Source organism: Pelodiscus sinensis, chromosome 1, assembly GCF_049634645.1.
Source record: "Pelodiscus sinensis isolate JC-2024 chromosome 1, ASM4963464v1, whole genome shotgun sequence".
NCBI classification, from domain to species: domain Eukaryota; kingdom Metazoa; phylum Chordata; order Testudines; family Trionychidae; genus Pelodiscus; species Pelodiscus sinensis.
This window is the reverse complement of record NC_134711.1, coordinates 251,597,466-251,620,203: the sequence shown is the minus strand read 5'-3', so window position 1 is coordinate 251,620,203 and position 22,738 is coordinate 251,597,466. Positions and strand designations below refer to the sequence as shown.

The window sequence follows — 22,738 nt, the reverse complement described above, 5'->3', positions numbered from 1 at the left end:
AGCCACTTTAAGCCAGAACCCCTAGTACCAGCACCTATACTTCTCCATCAAGCCCATTATCTTATCTTCTGACACTGGCCAATGCCAGGTGGTTCAGAAGGAACAAACAGAACAGGACAATTATCAAGTGGTCCATCCCATCGTCTACTCCCAGCTTCTAGAAAGCAGAAACAAGAAGCACCCAGAGCATGGGGCTGCATCCTTGACCACCTTAGCTAATACCCATTGATGGACTTATCCTCCATGAACAGGTTGACTATGCATTGTATGAAGAAGTACATCCTTTTGTTTGTTTTAGGCCTATTGCCACCAAAGAAAATTCTCCCGCTGGGGGTCCCAGAAAATTGAGAACATACAATTAGGGTATATCTAGACTACATGACTCTGTTGCCAGAGCCATGTAGATTAGTTTACTAGACATACCCAAATGAAGCAGCGATTTAAATAATCGCCACTTCATTTATATTAAAATGGCTGCCGCGCTGAGTTGATCAGCTGTTTGTCAGCTCAGCGCGCTAGTCTGGACGCTCCACGGTTGACATCAAAGGCATTTGCCCACCGCCCCATTATGCCTCGTGGGATGAGGTTTACTGGGGCGGTCGACAAATGCCTTTGATATCGACAGTGGAGCATCCAGACTAGTGCACTGAGCCAACAAACAGCTGATCGGCTCAATGCAGCAGCCATTTTCATTTAAATGAAGCAGCGATTACTTAAATCGCCGCTTCATTTGGGTATGTCTAGTAAACTAATCTACATGGCTCTGGCGACAGAGCCATGTAGTCTAGCCATACCCTTAGTGATCACTTATTAAAAGTTTGGTGTCAATAATTTACCCAGTATCACAAAGGAACTCAGTGACAAAGGCTGTGTTAGACTCCAGTTTTCCAGGGCAGCATTCAATTGTCTTAGCCATGAGAACACTCAGGAGTCACCAAATTAAATTAATAGGCAACAGACTTAAAACAACAAAATGATGTACTGTACTTCTTCACACAATACAAGTCAACCTGTGGAACTCATTGCCAAGGGATGTTGTGAAGGTCAAAACTATAACTAGGTTAAAAAAAGAATTAGATAAGTTCATGGAAGAGAGATCCATCAAAGGGTATTAACTAAGGTGGTCTAGGTAAATATTCTGAAAAAATATCAGATTCTTGGTGTCTCTGATTGGACATCCAAAGTTTGGGAAGACTTCTGCTTATAAAATGGGAACAACAATTACCCCAATCCAGGGCACATCTAAACTACATTCCTCTGTTGACAGAGGAATGTAAATGAGCCTCATCAAAAGTGCAAATGAAGTGCAGATTTGAGTTTCCCGTGCTTCATTTGCATATTTGTGTCCAAGTGCTTTTTCAAAAAAGGGTTTTTGAAAGTAAAAGTGCAGTCTAGACGGGATTCTTTTGAAAAAAAAACAAACCTTTTTCGAAAGAACACAAACTCCTCAAAAAAAAACTTTTTTGAAGACGTGCTCGGATGCAAATATGCAAATGAAGCATCGGAAATTCAAATCCATCCTTCATTTGATCTTTCGATAGGGCTCATTTACATTCCTCTGTCAACAGAGGAATGTAGTCTAGACATAGCCTTAATAAGCATAATTCCTCCTAAGTGCTGGATAAGGCTGACATCTTTTGGAAAAACTAGTAGGTGACCATATGATTAAAAACTTTATCCTAATGCAATTCACACAAGGGCCAAATTAAGGTTTAAGACAACCTTGGGATTTCCTAATTTATGACTGTCTGACCTTGCAAACCTAATATTCCTTTAACGTAATGTAATGTATATACAACACACACATTTGTGCATGCTCAAATATATGCACAAGTGCTCTCACACATTTAACTGTGGGTCCACTGGGAACATGAACTTCTTTGCCATACCTTTCTTCTCTAGCCCTCACTCCTTTATGGATGTGCCCAGTCAGCACCAGATCATACAGGTGTTTGTCCAAGTTTTTAAAAGCTTCCAGGGATGGAGACTTCACAGCCTCCTCTGGAAGCCTATTCCAGAGCTTAACTACCCTTACAATTAGAAAAACCTTTCTAATATCTTCATCTCCCTTGATGCATATTAAACCCATTACTACTTGTCCTACCTTCACAGACATGACACAACACACACCCAAAAATCACCACATAATGTCAAGACTCAGGATAACAGCTATCAAATTGGTGAGCGACCCTTCCTACTTGCATCCAATTTAATCACTGATATAAAAAACACGGCAGGACAAACCTAAGAATATCATAATGTGAACAAAATTAACAAGTACCATGTTGATTAATTCATATTTTATATACTCACAGGTGGCTGTTCTGTTGCACCATCTTTCTGTGAATGCACTGAGGAATCTTGTGACCAGACAGATGACTGTGAAAAGGTACGGTTCCTTGCTAACTTCATCATGGGGGTTCCAGGAATTGGTGACAGTTCATCCTCTTCATTATTTTTCAAAAGGGAAGCAAAATCAATTCCAGAGTATAGAAACTCGGAATAAGTCCCTTTCCCCACCATTTTACCCTATAAAAAAATATTTTGTTAAATTTTGTTCACATTCGGTGTTCAAATTCTGTAGACGGCAAATTTAACAATCTGTTGCATACATATCTTTATTACTAAAGCCCTATGGTTTTTGACACATGTAAATAAAAGATCGAGAGAGGAGTTCTTAGAAACCCTCGCCTTATAACACCGAAAGGTTAAATTATTTTAATTATTCTTTTTTCTAAGGCATTACAGGCTAGATTCTTACCTCCCCAAAAGCAGCACTTTAATACCAGGTCAGTGGGCCAGAGTGGCATAAAGGGACCCAGTTCTAGATGGAGGAGGATTCCTTCAGAAGATCCTACAGAAGGTAGCCTTGCAGCTGTAGAGGCAGGATTCAGAATATGTCCCCCAGCATAGGCGATATGGCAGGAGCTATGGAGCTACCCAGAATTGTGTGAAAGCTACCTTAGCTCTTTGCTCCCCAGAGGGTTCTTAGAAGAGCCACACAGAATTTCATCCCATGTGTTCCAAACTAAAAACCCCAAGGCAATCCAATCTTTTGCACCTACAGGTACGTCTAGACTATATCTGTTTGTTGGAAAAAGCTACGCAAACTGCGCTCCGCATTTTGCGTAGCTTTTTCCAATACTTTTGCTGGAAGAGGCTTTTCTGTTATTGGGCCCGTCTAGAGTGGGCCAAATGTTGGGAAAAAACCCTCTTTCGAAAGCCCCCTTCTTTCTCATACGACAAAGAATACAGGGGCTTCTGAAAGAGCGCATTTGCTCTCCTGGACGGCAGAGTTTTTCAGATATCCTGAAAAAACATCACAGTCTAGCCGTACCCTATGCCAGAGAGTACTGCATGTTCAAGGTGCTCTGCCTAGGAAAAAGATGGGTGATGTAGCCTTTTTTGCAACTTTATGAAGTATAGAAAAGGTCTAAAAGGTCCTCCTTCTCCCAACATATGGGCTTTTCTCGGCCTTTAATAAAAAGAACTGCAGTGGCGAGTCTAATAAAGACAACTTCTCCTGTTCCTCCCCCTCACCCAACCTATTTATTAATCTTAACAATATACCAAGTTTTAATGTGGAATAAAAATCACTTCCCTACAAGCTGAATATACAACATGAAAATGTGCCAGTTCATATTTTTCAGGCAAAGTATTGTAAGAAAATTCTGTTAATAATTTGATATACTTAACAAATGTCTTTAAGAGACATAAAATACATTAATAAACTATAATTGTATTTTATAGAAAATCACTTTTTCCTAACTCTTCACCTTTTCATCTGCATATTGACGAGTAACAGCAACAGCCAATTTTTAAAAAACTAGTCTGTGATATCACATACCTCTTTTAAAATCAAAATTTGGTTTACAGCATGGAGGTACTGCAACTGATGCGTCACTAAAATACAGACTTTTCGGTGCAAAGCCTGATATATACACCTGCAAACACAAGGAAAGAAATTGAAAGCACATTAATGTTCTAAAACATTTTTGTACATTCAGAAATAGATATAAACCCAGATAGATTAATTACTTTGTCTTCAAAGAAGAAAAACACAACCTCAGGACAAGCAGACACCCAAAATAAGGCATCTGTCAAAATTATGTTAACTTGGCATATCTCTAATACGCTGAACAACTGCACACTACGAGAATCTCTTCTGTATATAAACCAAATTGTGAATGAAAATTTCTGATTCTAGAGAAAAAGATTGCTAAGGAAACTTATAATTATGCACATTCTGACCCCTCGCACACACATGTCCTCTGGCCCTGGCTGCCACACCCAAGCAATTTAACTGCCCCTCTGGGGGCATCCAGAGCCACCACAGGCAGCACAGCAAGGCTAGAGTAGTTTCTGGATGAGAGCTCTGTGTCACTGCTAGCCCAGGCGTGGTGTGTGCTGAGCCATCTCATCCATCGGACAGTTCAGCCTGGCTGCCCCACGCTTTACAGGCAAGTGGCACCCCCACCCTCCAATGGACAGGATGGTTCCCCATATTCAGGGTAGCCCTGGGCAGGCTATAGCTGGCAGCAGGGGTCAGGTCCCCCTTCCCACATTCACCACCTCACTAATAGGTATTCAGATGTATAATTAACTACCCTCAGGGTTACTTTTCTGCATGCCTATGGAAGTATGTGCAAGATTGAAAATCATGACAAATGTAGATATGATCAAGAAAACAATCTTGTTTAAGGCCTCACCCAAAGCCCACTGAGGTTAATGGAAATCTTTCTTTTGACTTGCAATGGGCCTTGGATTAGACTTGTCAACAGAGACAGGTGCACACCAGGTTCAGTGGTAGAGCCCTACTAAATTCACAGCCAGGCAAAACATGCCATAGACCATGAAATCTGGTGTTCTCCTGTGAATTTTGGCCTTCTGTGTGCTTATTACCATACACCATATACACTGTATGGGGGAGATCAGCGTTTTTCTAACTGGGGCTCCTTACCCTACAGGGAGTTGAAAGGGGGAATCACAAGTATTGCCACTCTTGCCCAATTCTGAAGGTATCGCTGAAGTAGCTGGAGAGTGGAGGCTGTAATGTTGGCTAGCGCCCAGCTTAGGCAGCACCCTGCCAGCAGCAGCACAAAAGTAAGGATGGCAATGCCATACCTATGTTGCCCTTCCTTCAGAGCTAAAGAGTGGCGGCTGCTGAATGAAGGCTCAGCTCTGCAGGCAGCGATGCAGAAGGGTGGCAATACTCTACCATGCTATTTCTGTGCTACTGCTCATGGTGGTTCTTCCTTCAGAGCTGGATTCCTGGCCAGCAGCTACTTCTCTCCATTTGCTCAGCTCTGAAGGCAATTCTGCTGCCCGAAGCTGTGCAGAAGTAAGGGTAGCAGTACCATTACCCCCATACAATAACCTTGCAACCCCCTATCCAACTCCTTTTTGGGTCAAGACCCATACAATTACAACACCATGAAATTTCAGATTTAAATAGCTGAAATCATAGAAATTTACCATTTTTATAATCCTATATCTGTGAAATTTACCAAAATGGACCATGAATTTGGTAAGGCCCTATACGTTGGCCTACTCCACTGTTCCTGAGTTACCTATCTGGGCTTGTAGAGCACACTTCTGAAAGAGGAAATGAGAGAAAAGAAAAAATCCACAGTAATATGTATGAGAAAGATAACTGGATTCCCACAAAGAACAGTTCTATTTTCCTTGGGGATGAGGGAAGAGCTATATTACCCTTTCTTCTCAGGGTACGGCTACACTGCACATTTATTTCAAAATAAGCTATGACGGAATAGTTATTCCAAAATAGCTTATTTTGAAATAGCATGTCTACACTGCAGGGAAGTCTCCAAATTAGTCCAAGGCAGGTTTCTAATGTAGATGAGCCCCAGGAGGAACTAGGGAGCAATGGCCCTGGTGAGGAGCTATTTCAAAATAGCAGAAGTGGGGCATCTACACATGCCTTATTTCGAAATAGCGATTTTGGAATAGGCGTTATACCTTGTAGAATGAGATTTACAGATTTTGTTATTTCGAATTTATTTTGAAATAACGGAATGGCTGTGTAGATGCTCACATTGTTATTTCAAATAACGCTAGTTATCTCGAAATAACGATCCAGTATAGACGCACCCTAAGGGAAATTTTTTTTCTCCTCACACTGTTCTCCAATGTCTAGTCAATAGGACATGACTTCTTATTTCATCTGCCTGAGATAGTTAAATTATTGAGAATGAGTGAAGAGGAAAAGAAGGAAAGATATTCCTAACCACTTAGAACGAACAGTTACGGTTCACAACACAAAGCTCTAATGAGCTAAAAATGAATGGAAATTCTTTGTTTATTTCTTCAAGTATAGACTGAAACATTATAAACTGTTTGGGATTAAAACTTGCTTATTAAATGTAATATTGCCCTATGTAATTTTCCATTTTTCTCCAAGAAAATGTTTTTTTCCTTAAAAAACATAAAGGTCTCTATATTATGGCCTCAAAACAGAGTATAAATTCAAGTGAGGAATGAAATAGCATGAACAGATTAACTGCTTCCTTACAACTACCTTAAAAATGAGCTCAGGAAACAAATGATGATATAAACTACAGAGGCAGAATTGTCTCTAAAAAGACATTTTCCATTTGGACTCAGTAAATCTAAATTAGAATGCAAAGAAAAACAAAATAGTAACCTACTTTTCAAACAAGTGTCTGCTAACTTCTGCATCTACTGCACTCAGGGGATCATCCAAGAGGTATATGTCGGCATCTTGATACACTGCTCTACAACATTTAAAGAAATGTTAGGTCAGTGCCAAATACATTCTTATAGTTAACTTGCTTATATTAGTCACTAGTGTTTATGGTAGGTACACCCAGACCAACAAATATTACAAGAAACGGCCATTTTTACCTGGCAAGATTTACACGGGCTTTCTGTCCACCACTCAGTGTAGCTCCACGATCTCCTATCATAGTTAGGTCTCCGTCTTCTAATATTTCCATGTCCTATGAATATAGAGAACATACAGTGGTAAACATTCTTACAAAAGGAGCATCTCCTACATCTGAATTAAAATTACTTGTCTGAAGTATTTAGTAGTTACTTTACCAAGATATTTTTACTTTAGAAGATTTAGTAGTTACTTTGCCAAGGTACTGAAGCTATATTCTTTCACTGCTTTACTAAAAGGAAGGTATCAGATACACAAGATAAGATATTTGAACAATTCATTAGGACTGGCCTCCAAGCCATACAACATGTTCAATAAGTTCACTGCACTTTAACCATCCATAAAGCTGAGGAAAAACTCTAAAAAAGCAGATATGACATAAGAAAAAAGAAAGTCAGCTTTAAGCTTCAGGAATTTTAAAATATTGGTTTATAAGAAATGCAGTCTGTGTTCTGTATAAACTTAGTAAAACTTGGAATTTTAGACAATAATTAACTATAACAGCAGGAGAGATTAAAGTAGTTCTATCGACAGTGTGTAAAAACAACCTTGTAAAAAAAAATTTACATCACAGTAGCAGTCTACTTTTCACCTGAATCACTACTGACAGGAATATTATAACATGCTGCAGGATATGCAGCATAATACCCTTTTAGCTATGAAGCAAAATGTGTATTTCTTGAAAAATAGGCTTATAATCACCCTCTTCTATATCACACATCAAAAACACCTTTCAAAAAATTGTTCCACAAGGCTACAGGGTCACAGCAGGTTCTACAGTCTGTAGTGGTAAGCAGCTAGGAATATAATTTTGCAATATGCACATTGTATTTCTTAAAGGGAGCATAGCATTTTTTAAAAGTTATTTGCAAAACAACTGATGTCACTTGCCCATTTTATGAATGTTTGTATATCTACATTGTTAGCTCATTTAAGCAGGTAGTTCATCTAAACAACTGTATCTACTATAAAAACAATTAACATGGCTAAAAGTCATTATGAAACAAAATATTTGGAACTAGCTTTTTCCTGTCAAATGTGTCTTATCTTCTCAGAAAATTAATCTCCCTCTAGTGACTTTATTATGAATTACAGGAATTTGCGCTCACACCCAGATCTTGCAAAACAACTTCTAGGCTTTGTCTACACTGCAGGGTTTTTGCACAAGAAGCCTTTTGTAAAAGAGTTCTTGCGCAAAAACTTCTTGCATAAAAGCACGTCCAGCTCTCACAGCCCATCGCAAAAGCAATGTGCTTTTGCACAAGAGAGTGTCCACACTGCACGGACACTCTTGCGCAAGAAAGCTCTGATGGTTATTCACAGGCCATTCACCTGTGCTTTTTCCAATTGAGGTTTCTTGCACAAAAATGCCTGCGGAGCACCCACACTTGCCTTTTTGCAAGTGGAGTTATTCCTCATGGGGAGAGGAATAACTCTACCAGCAAAAGCCCTCTGTTCTGTCGAGTGACTGTAGATTTTCTTGCACAAAAATGCACTTGAGGTATGGACACACCACTCTTTTTGGGCAAAAACCTTGTAGCATAGACATAGCCCTTTGGTATTAAATTATAGGATTAATCTCTCTCACAAGTAAATTAGTAACTAATTCTGTAGATTACATATCACAACAAACATTAAACTATCATTACAATTACATTAAAATGAAAAACATACATGACTGTAGCTAAAACAGAATCAACATTCAAAAGAAAATCACTTACTTTTTTAAGAGCACAAACTTTAAGAACTTTTTCATACTTTTCTGTCTCATATTCTCTGCCAAATAGTATATTACTTCTTACAGTACCAGGAAAAATCCAGGGCTGCTGAGAAACATAAGCTATTCTTCCTCTAACATCCATCAAACCTTTGTCTCTAGGTAGTTCACCAAGTACAGCACTTAAGAGAGATGACTGCAAGAGAGGTTATTGTTTAGTTGAGAGTTTAAAAAAGTTGTTAAAGCTCAGGGGAAAAAATGATACATGCCCTCATACAGAGTTATATATATATTTAATTTTAATGTATTAAAATGTTTGGATAAACTGTTCTAAAGCACTTAAGTGACTGCAGAACTTCAGTCTGGTTGCAAATCAATGAGATGTAAGTCTCAAAGTCTCCTAACTAAAGTCACGTGGGTACCTCAGAAAATGTCATCCTTTACTGTAGTTGGATATCTCATTTTTAAAATACATTGCATTATATATGGAGAAATACCTATCTCATAGAACTGGAAAGGACCTTGAAAGGTGATCAAGTCCAGTCCCTTGCCCTCATGGCAGGAGCAAGTACTATCCCTGACAGATTTGCCCCAGATTCCTAAATGCCTCCCCCCCACCAAGGATTGAGTTCACAACCCTGGGTTTAACAAGCCAATGCTCAAACCACTGAGCTATTCCTCCCACCTGGAAAAGCTTCATCCCGTAAATGGTGAAGCAACGGGACGAAAGTTAGAAGAATTCTAAAACTAACACATTCTGAAATATGTTCTTTCACTCTTTAACCAAACAGATACCCATGTACTAGTAACTTTCATATTCATACTGAAAAGGAAGCATGTGGGGGGCTTAATTTTAAACCATGTGCTTAACAATAAGTGTCATTTTCCTAACTATTCTGTAGTCCAGCATGCACATCTAAATGTATTATATAATACAAGAAATTCATAAAACTTGAATGCATATGTCCAACAAAACTGCAGGAAAACAATGCAAAACAGAGAAACACATTAGGACTTACTTTCCCAGCTCCCACAGGACCAATCACAGCCAATAATTCTCCTGGTCTGACAGTGAAAGAAAGTTGCTGAAGAGTCGGGATTTCCAAACTCTGTGATTTTATGAAGGGGAAAATATATTTAAAATGTCTTTTAGAAACTGGAATTGTGTATATAAAATAGCAAATAACAAACCCACAGACTTACAAAACATGAAACTGTTAAAATATTTAAGTCTCTTCTTTTTCTTCTATTTACTACTTCTTTTTTTCCTACAGAGAATCTGTCCACTTTGCATTCCTCCCTCCAAGCTTCAATTGTAACATTTTTAAATTCCTAGTAAAATGGAGATGAATCACTTTTCCTAATAAGTATTCTAAATTGTAAACTCCTAATGGCCATGATCCAACTCCAATTAAATCAATGGGCTCTGAATCAGAGTCTACCTTTACCTGTGTCTTCTACAGCACTGAATGCATTATTGACACTAAAATACAAATAAAGGTATATCAGAAGATGACTTAATCACATTATTCAGGACCAAACTGTATCCAGCCTAATGCTGGTGTTCAAAGAAAGACAGCAGAAAAAGTCAAGTACTGAACAATTTCTTAATACCACGTGAGAGTTCCCAAAAACTGAAGAATGCAAAATATTCCTTTTTGATCTTGTACTCTTTCGATCCACAGAACTATTCATCTTTTTAACTACAATAACTAATCCCCACAAGGTGGCAGCAACAGGATATTTTTGCAGGTTGACTTCTCAGTCCTGCATAAATGGGGTAGGTCAGGGGACGGCACACAAAGTGAGAAGCAACAACAACAACAACAAGAAGAATGCTAAACTATGTCCACACACACACTATATAAATGTATGGAAGTGTCATGAGAGTCTATGGTACCGGTGAAATTCCAGCAAAATCTGAATGTTTTAAAATTACCTAAACATATTCTATATACGCTAAACCTAAATATGTGGAAAAGCTTGGATATGAGTATCTCCTGGGCAAGATAATTCTGAACTGAATTGACCAGGTAAGTAATTAAGTACAGGTTAGACTTCCCTGGTCCAGCACACTCAGGACCTGATTGGTCCCAGATGACAGATTTTGCCCAACCAGAGGAGGTAATTTCTGGCTCCCCTGTTGCTGTCCAGGCAGCCCCATTGGATCATATGCAGGGCTTCCCCCCCCCCCCACACACGCACATGCTGCCCAACTGAGCTGCACATCTGGTTTTACACACACACACACACACACACACCGCAGCCCAGCTGGGCCGTGCGCTGTCCTTCCTCCCCCACATGGCACTCTGATCCTGGAATGTCTGTGGCCCTCCTGGATCACAGATGTTGTTGAACCAGAGAGCTCTAGTTTATAAAGGTGCAATCTGTAGCTTATTTAAATTTCTCAGTTCTAACTTTACAGAGTTGTTTAGTTGAACTGCCATAGGCAGTTTCATAATTTAATTGGCACATAACTTAATTGGTGCATAAGGATCCATAGCTCTATGCTCATACCAAAGTAATTTGCTCTGAGTAATATGGAATTAGGATAAAGTATGCCTTTGTTACAAGGGCATTAAAAAACCTTGAATTCATTGGTTTTGATTTTCTCTGGATGAAGTGTAACATTCCATGTTGAGTTGTTCTGTTAAAAGATTGTAAATACTACAAGCCAACCATCTTTATTTTGCTTTCTCTGATTTCTTATTTGCTTTGACTAAGAAAATCCAAAATAATTCCTCAGCTGTAGCTCATCTAAGATACAAAGAACCGTGAGAAACACAGTAAGGTAACTGGTTAGTAGTATTACTGAACGAACATATTTTAAATTCATCCATACGTAGTTTCCAAGTACAGAAGGAACCACTGTGATCATCTAGTTTGACCTCCCTATATGACACAGGCCATACAACTTCCCAAAATTAATGAATTGAATTTATCTTTTTAGAAAAAAAAATCCCCTCTTGATTTTAACACTTTTCATGACAGAGAATCCAGCACAACCCTTGGTAAGTTGTTCCACTGGCTAGTTACCCACACTGCTAAACATTTACCTTATTTCCAGCCTGAAATTGTCTATCTTATACTTCCAGTAATCTGATTGTTTTATACCTTTCTCTGCTAGACCAAAAAGCCTATTATCAAATATTTGTTCCTCATGCAGACAGATTCAAACTGTTCAATCACTGTGAAGACGGGTTTTCTCATCCCTTCATCATTCTTGTGGCTCTGAATCTTCTCTAATTTATATCTTTCTTGAACTGTGGACACCAGATCTGGGCACAGTATTCCAGAAGCAGTCACATCAGGACCAAATACATAGGCAAAATAAACTCTCTACTCTTAACCTAGTATCCCGTTTATGATCCAAGCATTGTGTTACCTCTTTTGGCTACAGTACAGGTTGAACCTCCTCAATCGAGGATTCTCTGGTACGGCAACATCCGTTGTCTGGCATGATCACAGATGTTGCTGGACCAGAGCACCTCAGCACTTGGGAGTGCGAGCTCATCGGGAGTCCAGCAGCAGCAGAGCCCCACCATCAGGACAGGCAAGCCCCATCCCAGGGAGTCCCAGCTGGGTGTGGCACAGTGGGGCAGCCACGGAGCCCCATCCATAGAATGCCCTGGCTGGGTGCAGCAGCAGCCTGGCAGACATGGAGCTCTGACCCAATGGGGCAGCTGCGAAGCCCACTCCCCGGGAAGCCCAGCCAGTCAAGACAAAAGCAGGCCATGGCAGCTGGGGAGCTCCATCCCCAGAGAGCCCCAGTCAGCTGGTAGAAGTGGGCCAGAGCCATGCCCTAAGCCCTGCAGCAGCAGGGCTGGAGTGGAGCCAACAGGAGGGAGGGGCAGAATCCTAGAAAGGTGGTGTTAGGGGACCTCCCTGATCCAGCAAATTACCTAATTTGGGACCAGTCAGGTCCCAAGGGGCCAGATCAGAGAGGTCCAAGGTCATGTTCAGCTGAACTTTCTCCTACTCCTTCCAAATCTTCTTCAGAGTCTCTGCTTCTCAGGACAGGATCCCCCAGCTTATAAGTATGGCCTACATTTGTATTCCTAGCTGTTTACCTTTACATTAGCCATATTAAAGACACACATTGTTTGCTTGAGCATAACTTATCAGGAGATCCAGATCTCCAGCGGCTCTAGAACATCTTTTGGAGTGTGGGTGCTGAGCTGCACCCCCTCCTAACCTCTCATTGCCCGCTAGAGCTGATGGCAGATATTAAGACCCCATGTGGAGGCAGTGGCTAGGCAAGACCCAGCAACAGAGTCCCTGGGAGCCCATACCACCCGGACATGAGGCCAGTGGTCGAATAGAACATACGGCTGGCAGTGGAGCTACCAGTCAGTAGCAGGCCTGGTGACCAGGACCCAAAGCAGCAGGGGGTGAGGATCCAAAACACTCCTCCATTCTTCCACCTCCTGTACCTATGTAGATCGCCCTGTATCAGGGACCTATCCTCCTCATTATTGACCAGTGACTCCCTAATTTTTCTGTCCTTTGCACACTTTATCAGTGATGACTTTGTTTTCTTCCACATCATTAATAAAAATGTTCAACAGCATAGGCCAAGAACTGATTCCTGGGGAATGCCATCAAAAACTTACCCATTCAATGTTTATTTTATTTTTACAAATATATTTTCAGGCCCATCATTTAGCCAGCCTATTAATCTATTTAATGTGTACCATGTGCTCTATTGTTCTAGGCTTTTCAATCAAAATGTGATGAGGTAACAAGTCAAGTGTCTTTCAGCAGTCAAAACATACTACATTAATACGGCTACCTTTATCAGATAAACTTGATATTTTGATGAAAAAACAAGTGTTTTGTAACTTATCTTTCTCAATGATCTTTTCGGTAGATCTCCCCAACAAACTATTTGAGCACTACTAAAAATGTAAGACAGCTTTTCTAAACGACTCCTCTCACTTCCTTATTCTAATTACAAATTAAAATAAAACTGTAACTTGAGATTAATTGTTGCCAACATATTAAGATTAATTCCAGTTATCGTATTGAGCTTGTATTAGGGATGCTAAGCACTAATCAACTAGTCAACTATCCGATAAGCATTTATTTATCAGATAGTCTGTTGACTAGTCAATTAGTTGAATCCCCCCACCTTGCTGCCTCTATGAGATAGAGGCAGCGAAGGGCGGGGGGGAAGAGGGGTAATTCAAAGCAGCACGACCACACAGCTGAGCCAGGGATCAGCTGTGCAGCGCTGCTGCTTTGAAATACCAAGGCGGCGTTTCAGAGGGACAGCCGCCACACAGCTGATCCATGGCTAAGCTATGCAGTGCTGCCCCTTTGAAATGCCGAAGCGCCGTGGAGCCCTGGGTCATCTAGGGACTGCCCAGCTGACCCCAGGTTCTGTGCAGTATTTCCCCAGAACCTGGGGTCAGCTTGTAGCCAGACAGGAACCCTTCTTTGTAACATCCATTTTTGCTTGCCTGGAGCATACAGGGCACACAGAGCAGAAGGCCCAGGCTGCTGTGACCGTGAATGGCTGTAAACAGAGATACGCCAATTGCTGACCAAGAGGCTGCCAAGGAGTGCCCTTGACTCAAACCCATATTGATACGAACACACATCCGTCCGCGGGGGGAGGAATCTCTCACCCAGTAAAAAAATTTCTAGTGCTCACAATTTAGTTATCTCTCTTGCAAGTGTAAATTAACTTGAAACTTGCTTGTAAGAACTGGCGCCACAAAACGGACCAGTAGAATTTGGCCTCTTAGATAAGAAAGAGGATACGGGCCCCCAGGGGTATAAAGATGGGTCCAGCAGCACATTTTCTCTGAGTGTCAATCTACCATCTATCTGCTGGTCGGGTTAGGTGTTTGATCTCCCGAGTTTCCAAGGGGACGCCCACCTCGTATTCGTCTTTCCTAGGAATTGAGAGACCGGCCCTGGCTTGGCACGCTGGAGTCGAGAGGCACAGAAAGGGGTAAAAATTGTACCTGGATGTGGTCCTTTGCTTAAGTATATATATACATAGTGTTAGAGCTCTTTAAAGATTAAGCTGTCACTTGGTACCATTATTTCTATTTTCTATCTTTACCTTTTTCCTGTGATCATTTTTAAGACCTATATATATATATATTTGCTAGCATTTAAGAAATAGAGCAATAGCCATTGTAACCATATGCTTTTATAACTCTTTTAATAAACCTGTAACTGTTTAAGCTTTAACCTGACTCCTTCAGTTGCTGTAATAGAACCAAGCACAATTTAAAAGAACTTCAGCCGGTCATAAAGGGACAGACATAGGGAGAGCTTGGGCATTTGGATCTGTGTCACTCCCAGGTGACAAGATCCGTTGGGGCACCTTTTCAGCCTTTCCTAGGCTGCCCGCTGCGAAGGAACCCCTGTGTTCTAGCAGCTAAAATCTAAGGTGTAATAAGGTGTTCCTATATAACGGGGCGTCTGTTGGCCTGCTGGCCACCCTCTGCGATGGGACCCCGGTCCTAGCAGTAAAGACACGGACGTTAAACCTTTTCTCGGAAACACACACACACACACACACACACTGCCCTGACCGTCAGCTGACACAGCAGAAATGCTGCGAGGAGCCCGGGATCAGCTGGGGACTCCCCCAAGACTTTGAGCTCTCGCTGACCCCAGGCTCCATGGCTTTGAAATGCACAAAGGCCCCCAATGGAGACTCTTGTACATTTCGAAGCAGGGACCCACATGCAGCCTGAAGTCAGCAGGCTATACGTGGAGTTCCGCATTCTCATTAGGGGGTCTTGTACATTTCAAAGGAGGAATGCAAAAGTGCCTATCGACTAGTTGAGTAGTCAATAGAAATTCCATCGACTACTTGACTAGTCAGTTAACTGCAATGTAACATCCCCAGCTTGTATGCTGTGCAACTCACCTTAAAAACTGACAAAATTGTTTTACAAGAAACTTTCGTAGTCTTCTTCTGTGAATTATCAAATGGTGGCACGTCTTCTTGAAAAAAAATCAACTGAGGAATATATTTCACTTTCTATTAGAACATGACAACCCCGTAAAAAAACCCTCATGTGCATCATGAATCTCACATCAGGTAATAAGCAGTATAATGTGTACTAAATATCCTGGCTGTGATAAGGGCATAAGTGGGAGGCAGAGGAAATTGGTTACATTTGGATAGCACTTAAGAGCATGGTCCTAGTTGTTCAGAATAGTAGCAGCTTGTAAAATATTGATTAAACTTAACAAATAATAATGTGTTGAGAACTATAAACCCTCTTTGATGCTTAGCACAAGCAAGTTGTATTTTAACTTCTAGAAAATGCCAGAGCAAACAAACAACAGAAAACCTGTGCTAAATTCCGCCTCCCCTTCCCCCACTGCACACACACCACAATGGCACAGTGCTTAAGAAAGTGTAACAATTGTACCAAGGGATATTTTGATCTTACCTAAATTATTTCCTTCACATGTACACACAGTACTTACAATATTTATAATACGTTACCATTGTTATTAAATAATCAACATGATTTCAAAAGATGGTTTTTTGAAATACTCTACTTACATTTTTTACATTTATGTAAAAAAAAAAGTGTTTCCACTAACAAAAACAATCTGTATTGCTTGTTAAGTGCCAACAGTGTGTTTGACACTGTTCAGGGTACAAACTGAAAAGATACAAATAAAAATTATTTTTTAATCACTAGGTGGTTAAATAAATTGGCTTTTTTAAAAAAAATCTTCTTGGCTGTACATTGTCCAAAACTGGTAACTCATGACAGTACAGTTTGGGAAAGTCACAGCCAAAAAGGCAGAATTTAATTTTAGTTATAATAAAAAGGAAAGTTCAAGTCATAGAATCTTTTTAATAAATATTGTTTGTTAGAAAAATGTAAAATCATTATTATTAATAGTGTAAAGGTTATAAAAGATAGCCAATCACACAATAAAGAGCTAAATGAGTATAGATTCATGCAAGAGTGTTGCTCAGCAGTCATCAGACCAAGATGAAAGAGCCCACAACTATGTAAAACCCTAGAGATCATTTTTTCCTTCCCATAGAAATCATGTGACAAATCAGAAGTCTGTGACAAAACTTACAGACTTATACACAGTTAATAGCAAACCAAAAAGACAAGGGGTTATCTATCTTAATATATTGTGAATTTAGTCCTAGTGCCCTGACACAAATAGAACTGACTAGAGCAGTGGTCCCCAACGTTTTGGGGCTGCCGGGCGCCTGGGGGCGGGGCCGCTCACACGCTGTGCGTATGGGGGCGGGGCCACTCACAGGCCACGTGACTGGGGGCGTGGCCAAGCATGCGCCGCACGTCCAAGGTCGGCACCGGCATGTGCCGCGATCCCAGGCAGGGGCTGCCCAGGTTCCGCGCGGCACCCCCTGGACTGGGGCTGGGGCCGGGGCTGGCACGGTGCCCCTGGGGGCGGGGCCAAGGCCGGCGCCAGGGCCAGCAAGGGCACGCGTGGGGGCTGGGGCCGGGGCCGGGGCCGGAGCCAGGGCACGCGCGGCGCACCCGGGGGCGGGGTCAGGGTCGGCACCGGCACGCGTGGCGCACCCAGGGCCGGGGCCAGCCATGCGCCCGGGGCTGGCACCTGCCGCATGCCCGGGGGCGGGGCCAGCCCAGATTGCTCCGCGGGCACATGTAAAGGGCCCGAAGGCACCGGATTGGGGACCACGGGACTAGTGCCATGCAGAGGGCAGGCCCACATTATTATGTAAGATTTATCCTAGACAGTTCTGGCAATGCACTTTAATTTGGACTCCTGTGCAGAATCCTGGACTTCTTCAAAGACAAAACTGGTTTTGTGATATTAACAAACTAGGATGAGACATACGGCTCATGGGAATATTTTTTCACACTGGGTCCAATCCAAAGCCCACATAATGAAGTAGCAAGCTTTGTATGCGAGGAAGTGGGAATTCTTTTTTAGACATCAGAGAGCTTTGGATCAGGGCCATTATAAGAAATGTGAAGTCTTTTAATCAAAAAAACAACAAAGAAACTCTGAAAATGTCGGAGCAAAGGAGATGGCAGAGACCGCATCATACTACAGTTCAATCTGTTATCCAACCACAAATGGGCAAAACAGATGACAAAATGATAAATCATACTGTGAAGCAAATATTTTCTGACACTGAATTGAAAATTCTATCTATTTCTTTGAAGCCTGTTAGTAAGAAAATCGTGTATACTTGGTCATATAAAAACATATATTAAACTGATTTTATTGCATAAAAACACCAACAAGGGAATAACACTGAATTGCACAACTGAAATACTTTGTTTTTATATATAGTCATTTAAACTTCTTAGGGGGCTGGGCAAGACTGGTAGAGGCATGCAGCATGTCTTATGATAACATTACATTTATATAAAATATACTTTTAGAACTTCAAGAATCCTTATAACGACCGACAGAAGTCACTGTACACTATTAAAGGCACTCCATAGGAGAAACTATGTCAAAATGAACAATAGATTGCTATTTGAACCAGCATTACTCATTTTAAAATGAAATAGGTACTTTAGCATCTTTATTAAAATTCCCAAGTAGTCCACGTAATACATTTATCACTCGTGTAATACCTTTTTTAAACACCACTTTTGAGTTTATGAAATTTTTTGGTCCTTTTTACACAAAGAGTAATCTGTAAATGAACTCTAGGGCTGCCATTGTAACTGAAAGAATAAAATGCTTTCCATTCACTATGGAGAGCTCCTGCTCTTAACACCAGTATGTGCACCACACTGTTTCTAGACCAATGGCTGATTTGCAGTCAGCTCTTCTACTGAATCACACTAAAGAGTAAGAATTGATAATGGACTATAAAAAGGTCACCATTATACTTCATTTTACAATGTTTTGCATCCTTGATGGCAACAAATTTGAGTTAGGGTATGTCTACACAGCAAAGTTATTTTGAAATAACTTTACTAGCATCTACACAGTCAAACTGCTATTTCAAAAAAATTCAAAATAGTGGAGCGCTTATTTTGAATTTGGTAAACATCATTCCACGAGGAATAACGCCAATTTCGAAATAGCTATTTCTAAATAAGTGCTGTGTAGACACTTATTTCAAAATAGGGGGCCTCCAGCCTTCCCAGGGTGCCCTGGTGGCCACTCCAGCCTCGACCAAGAACACTCCTCTCCCTCCCTCATCCCCAGAGCCCATAAAGGGGTTGACTCTGGCCACAGAGCCCGTTCCAGCTCCAAGCCTGCCAGCCCAGAGCCAGCAGTCACTGCCCCTGACCCAGTGGCCCCAAAACATGAGCCAGCAAGCCACTGGCAGCCAGCCCTCCACTGCTCTCCAGGAGCAGTCTGGCAGCTCCCAGGAGCCTGCCAGGGCCCAGAGAAGGCGGGTGCCTTCCTGGTCCAGGGCAGAGATCATGGGCCTTATTCAGGTTTCGGGGGAATGCCGCCAACGTCCATGATCTCCGCACTAGATGGAGGAACGCGGCCATCTATGGCAGGATAGCTGCCAGCCTGGCCACTAAAGGCCACATGCGAACCCAGGAGCAGGTTTGCATGAAAATTAAGTTGGTCCGGCGAGACCCCCAACCCTGAGCCCTGAGCTTCCCCTCCCCCTTCTTCCCCTTGCTTCCCTCTTCCGGCTCTCTCCTCCCAGGCTTCCCCCTCCCCTCTCCCACCCTCTTTTCTCCCCTCTCTCGCCTCCTTTCCCCAGTCTCACCAGAGTTTCATTCCCTCCCCCCCAGTTTTGTTAAATAAAGAGAGTTTGTGTTTTTTATTTGACATCAGGAAGGGGGGTTATGGTGAAGTAAGTGGAAGGATGTGAAGAAGGAATGAGGCACAAGCCCCCAGTGGGGCAGACCAAGGAGGCTCTTAGTGCTCCTCAGGGTGGAAACTCTCCCGCAGGGCCTCCTGGATACTGACAACCCCTGAAGGACCTCCCGGATGGCAGCCCGCAGAATGTGCAGCCATGCTCATAGCATGTTGCAGACTCATCCATGTTGCAGAGTACTGTGGTGTTCCGAGTGAGGGCAACCAGAGCACACAGAGACAAAATGCTTTGCTGTCCCTCACTGAGGTAGGCAAGCAAGCAGGGAAAGCTAAGAACCGGCTGTCCAGGGTGGGTCCCTTTAAGCACAGGCCTCAGATAGCCTCAGGCAGCAGCCACACAAAGTAACTCCTGACCTGATGCCCTGCCAGACTTGGTTCTGGCTGGCCTTCAATGTGATTCAGTGTCCACTCAGTGTGTATGCGCTATTTTGAAATGCATTTTGTGTGTAGAAACGTTATTTCAAAATAACTTATTTTGAATAAGCTGTAGTGTAGACATACCCTTAGGGTGTAGAGTATCAGTCACAGCTGACAAAAATGATCACATAAATAACTAGCTTTTGTATTTTAACTGGTTTTAATATTTAGAGATCACTGTATTTTATAATTAATCTTATTTGTTAGTATTTTCACACCTATAGTTTTGACTAAGCCTGCTAAATGGCTTCATATATATGCAGAAGGTTACATATGAAGATGACATACTGACTGTATTGTACCTTATTTAGATTCAAAATACTTGGACCATCAAGTATTTTGAATTCAACATGGCTTTAAAAAGCCATGGGGTTTTGCAGAGAAAGATTTACCTTATCCCAATAACAAGTCAAATCTTGAGCATCTACCAGGACATTTTCACTGCTGTTCTCCGGTTGCAGATTGTCCTGTGAAACCTCATCAAGTATTAGAAAGTTCTGCAGTAAAAGGAAAAAAAAACAAGGATTGCTTAAACAGGACCCAGAAAAGTGAATTAAGAATAAAAATGTTGCTGGATAAACTATATAAAACTGCAAATAATCTGTGACAAACTAGTCTGATGTAGGAATTATGTTTCTAAACCAATGTAGAAAGACTTCATCAAAGCCATCGTGTTGCCCAAATCCCATTGAGAAAAGTCAGAGATGGTGGCCATTTTGAAAAAGAAGGCTGTGGAATTCTGTACAATAGAACATCCTCCCCTTTGAGGAGGAAGAAGCTTTCAGTTATGAAGAATATTGGCAAAATAAAAACTCCTTAATCCCAAAACTTCCTTCAAAATTAGCAAATGCACAAACTTTCAATGAATTTTCACTACATGGAAAGTTTGAACAGTCTTTGTTAATCCATTAGATGAAGATGTTAATCCATTTTAAAGATCATTTGGGACTAAAAAAAATTCCTTGGAAGGGTCCAATGTTTAATTCAATTTTTAAACAAACTAATTAACAGTTTTGTAAAGTGCAAACAACTAATTCTGCACTCAAAAACTAAGTGCTGTAATTTCAAGGAGGCTATGCTGACACTAAATCCCTGCTTCAACTGATGCCTCCATAGTAAGGGAAGAATTTAGCCACAAAAATATATAGTTGCAGCTCTAAGAAAAACAAGCAATTTGCAGTTAGAAATAAAGCAACAGTATGTGACGACTTATCATATATCTAGAGAAAATGAATATATAAATAGTTGATACAATACAATCTGCTACATTACTCAAAGCAAACTCAAGCTGTTGAATCTTAAAGGAAATATTTCTCTAGTATGAATTCTTTCCTGAAATACAACAGAAAGGAGGCTGTCACACCTTCCACTGTCCCACCCCAGAAACATATGTTTTTAGAGTACTGTAGTATAATTCAGATATTTTCCAAAGTAACGTGTACAGACAAATGGGATATTGCCTTCTGAAGCAAGCATACGCCACCATAATCCAAAATTCTACAAATTACAGCATAAAGTCAAACTGTGATCAAACAAACTTAAAAATGTTTCAGATTCTCAATGTACCTTAATTCGTCGTATGCTGATCATTGCCTCGGATGCTTTCTCAACAGCCGCAGGGAAGAAGAGAGTGACTGTTAGTCTCACCGCTCCATACAGTGACACCGCCACAAACACCCGACTTGCCGAAATAACATTGCCAAGTAGTACATATGTCATGAAAGTCATAAAAACTGTTATTTTGCTTGCAACAAAAAACGATGCCAAGTTCAATCCTCGAAGATAGGAGCTTTTAAGAACCATGGAAATCTCCTTCCTAAAAACATAACACAACATAGTTTGACAGCTATCACTAGATTAAGCCATTCACACAGACTTGCTCTCATCAGAGACGTTTTATCCAAAGATACGTATCATTAAAAATAATGTACTGAAGAATGATCGCTAAAAGAGTTATGCGTTTGGCAAATGGTAATGAAATAAAACAATAACACAGGAGTTTCTAAATAGGGTTTAGAATAATATTTAAATACAAGGTTTTTCATCAATCATACAAAAGGGAAGCTCTAAATCAGATCTTTTTTATCCAAAGGGGGAATAAAAGAAAGTGTTTTTTATCTAATTTAATCAAGATACAAAGCATCACTGTGAGAAACAAAATACAGCACTATGTAGCACTTTAAAGACTAACAAGATGGCTTATTAGATGATGAGCTTTCGTGGGCCAGACCCACTTCCTCAGATCAAATAGTGGAAGAAAATTGTGAGAAACAGTGATTTCTGTATACAACTCAAATTCTTTACTCTTGTTTAGTTTCTTACTTTGAGGGTTTTCTCTAAGGCTGTGTCCAGACTCAGGGTTTTTTTTCGAAAAAAGTAGCCTTTTTTCGAAAAAACTTCTCCTGCGTCTAGACTGCAGCTGCATTTTTTCGAAATTAAATCGAAAGAACGCGGCTTTTTTTTCGACGGCGGAAAACCTCATTTTACGAGGAAGAACGCCTTTTTTCGAAAATGCTCTTTCGAAAAACGGCATTCTTGAATGCAAACAGGGGTTTTTCGAAAGAAAGCATCCAGACTGCCTGGGTGCTCTCTTTCGAAAAAGCGGCTTGCTTTTTCGAAAGTTCCGCTTGCAGTCTAGACGCTCTTTTTCAAAAGAGGCTTGCAGTCTAGACATAGCCTAAGAGCGTATGTGACAGGGGGTCTCCTACCTCCACCCAGCAAGACGTGCCCCCCTGCACTTGGGGCTTGGACTGGGAGAAGAATTCGCCCAACAACCTCTGGCCACTGTGGGCTTGCTATGCATGTGAATTAGCGACCCCACACAGGGCCGCTTTAGGACCCTGGGGAGGGTTGTGCTGCGGCAGGAGGCGTCCAGCTGCACG

The 22,738-nt window shown here is 41.2% G+C and overlaps 1 protein-coding gene across 1 annotated transcript in view; it reads right to left on the bottom strand.

Annotated features, from left to right (window-relative positions):
* The window catches only part of ABCC4 (ATP binding cassette subfamily C member 4 (PEL blood group)), a 203,069-nt gene that overhangs the window by 131,639 nt on the left and 48,692 nt on the right, over positions 1-22,738 (bottom strand). Inside the window, exons 8-15 of the mRNA XM_075918815.1 lie at positions 21,423-21,672; positions 20,249-20,353; positions 9,662-9,751; positions 8,647-8,838; positions 6,886-6,980; positions 6,669-6,755; positions 3,848-3,944; positions 2,314-2,529 (exon numbers count right to left, since the gene is read on the bottom strand). Coding sequence (XP_075774930.1) covers positions 2,314-2,529; positions 3,848-3,944; positions 6,669-6,755; positions 6,886-6,980; positions 8,647-8,838; positions 9,662-9,751; positions 20,249-20,353; positions 21,423-21,672 — 1,132 coding nt within the window. The remainder of the gene's footprint in view (positions 1-2,313; positions 2,530-3,847; positions 3,945-6,668; positions 6,756-6,885; positions 6,981-8,646; positions 8,839-9,661; positions 9,752-20,248; positions 20,354-21,422; positions 21,673-22,738) is intronic.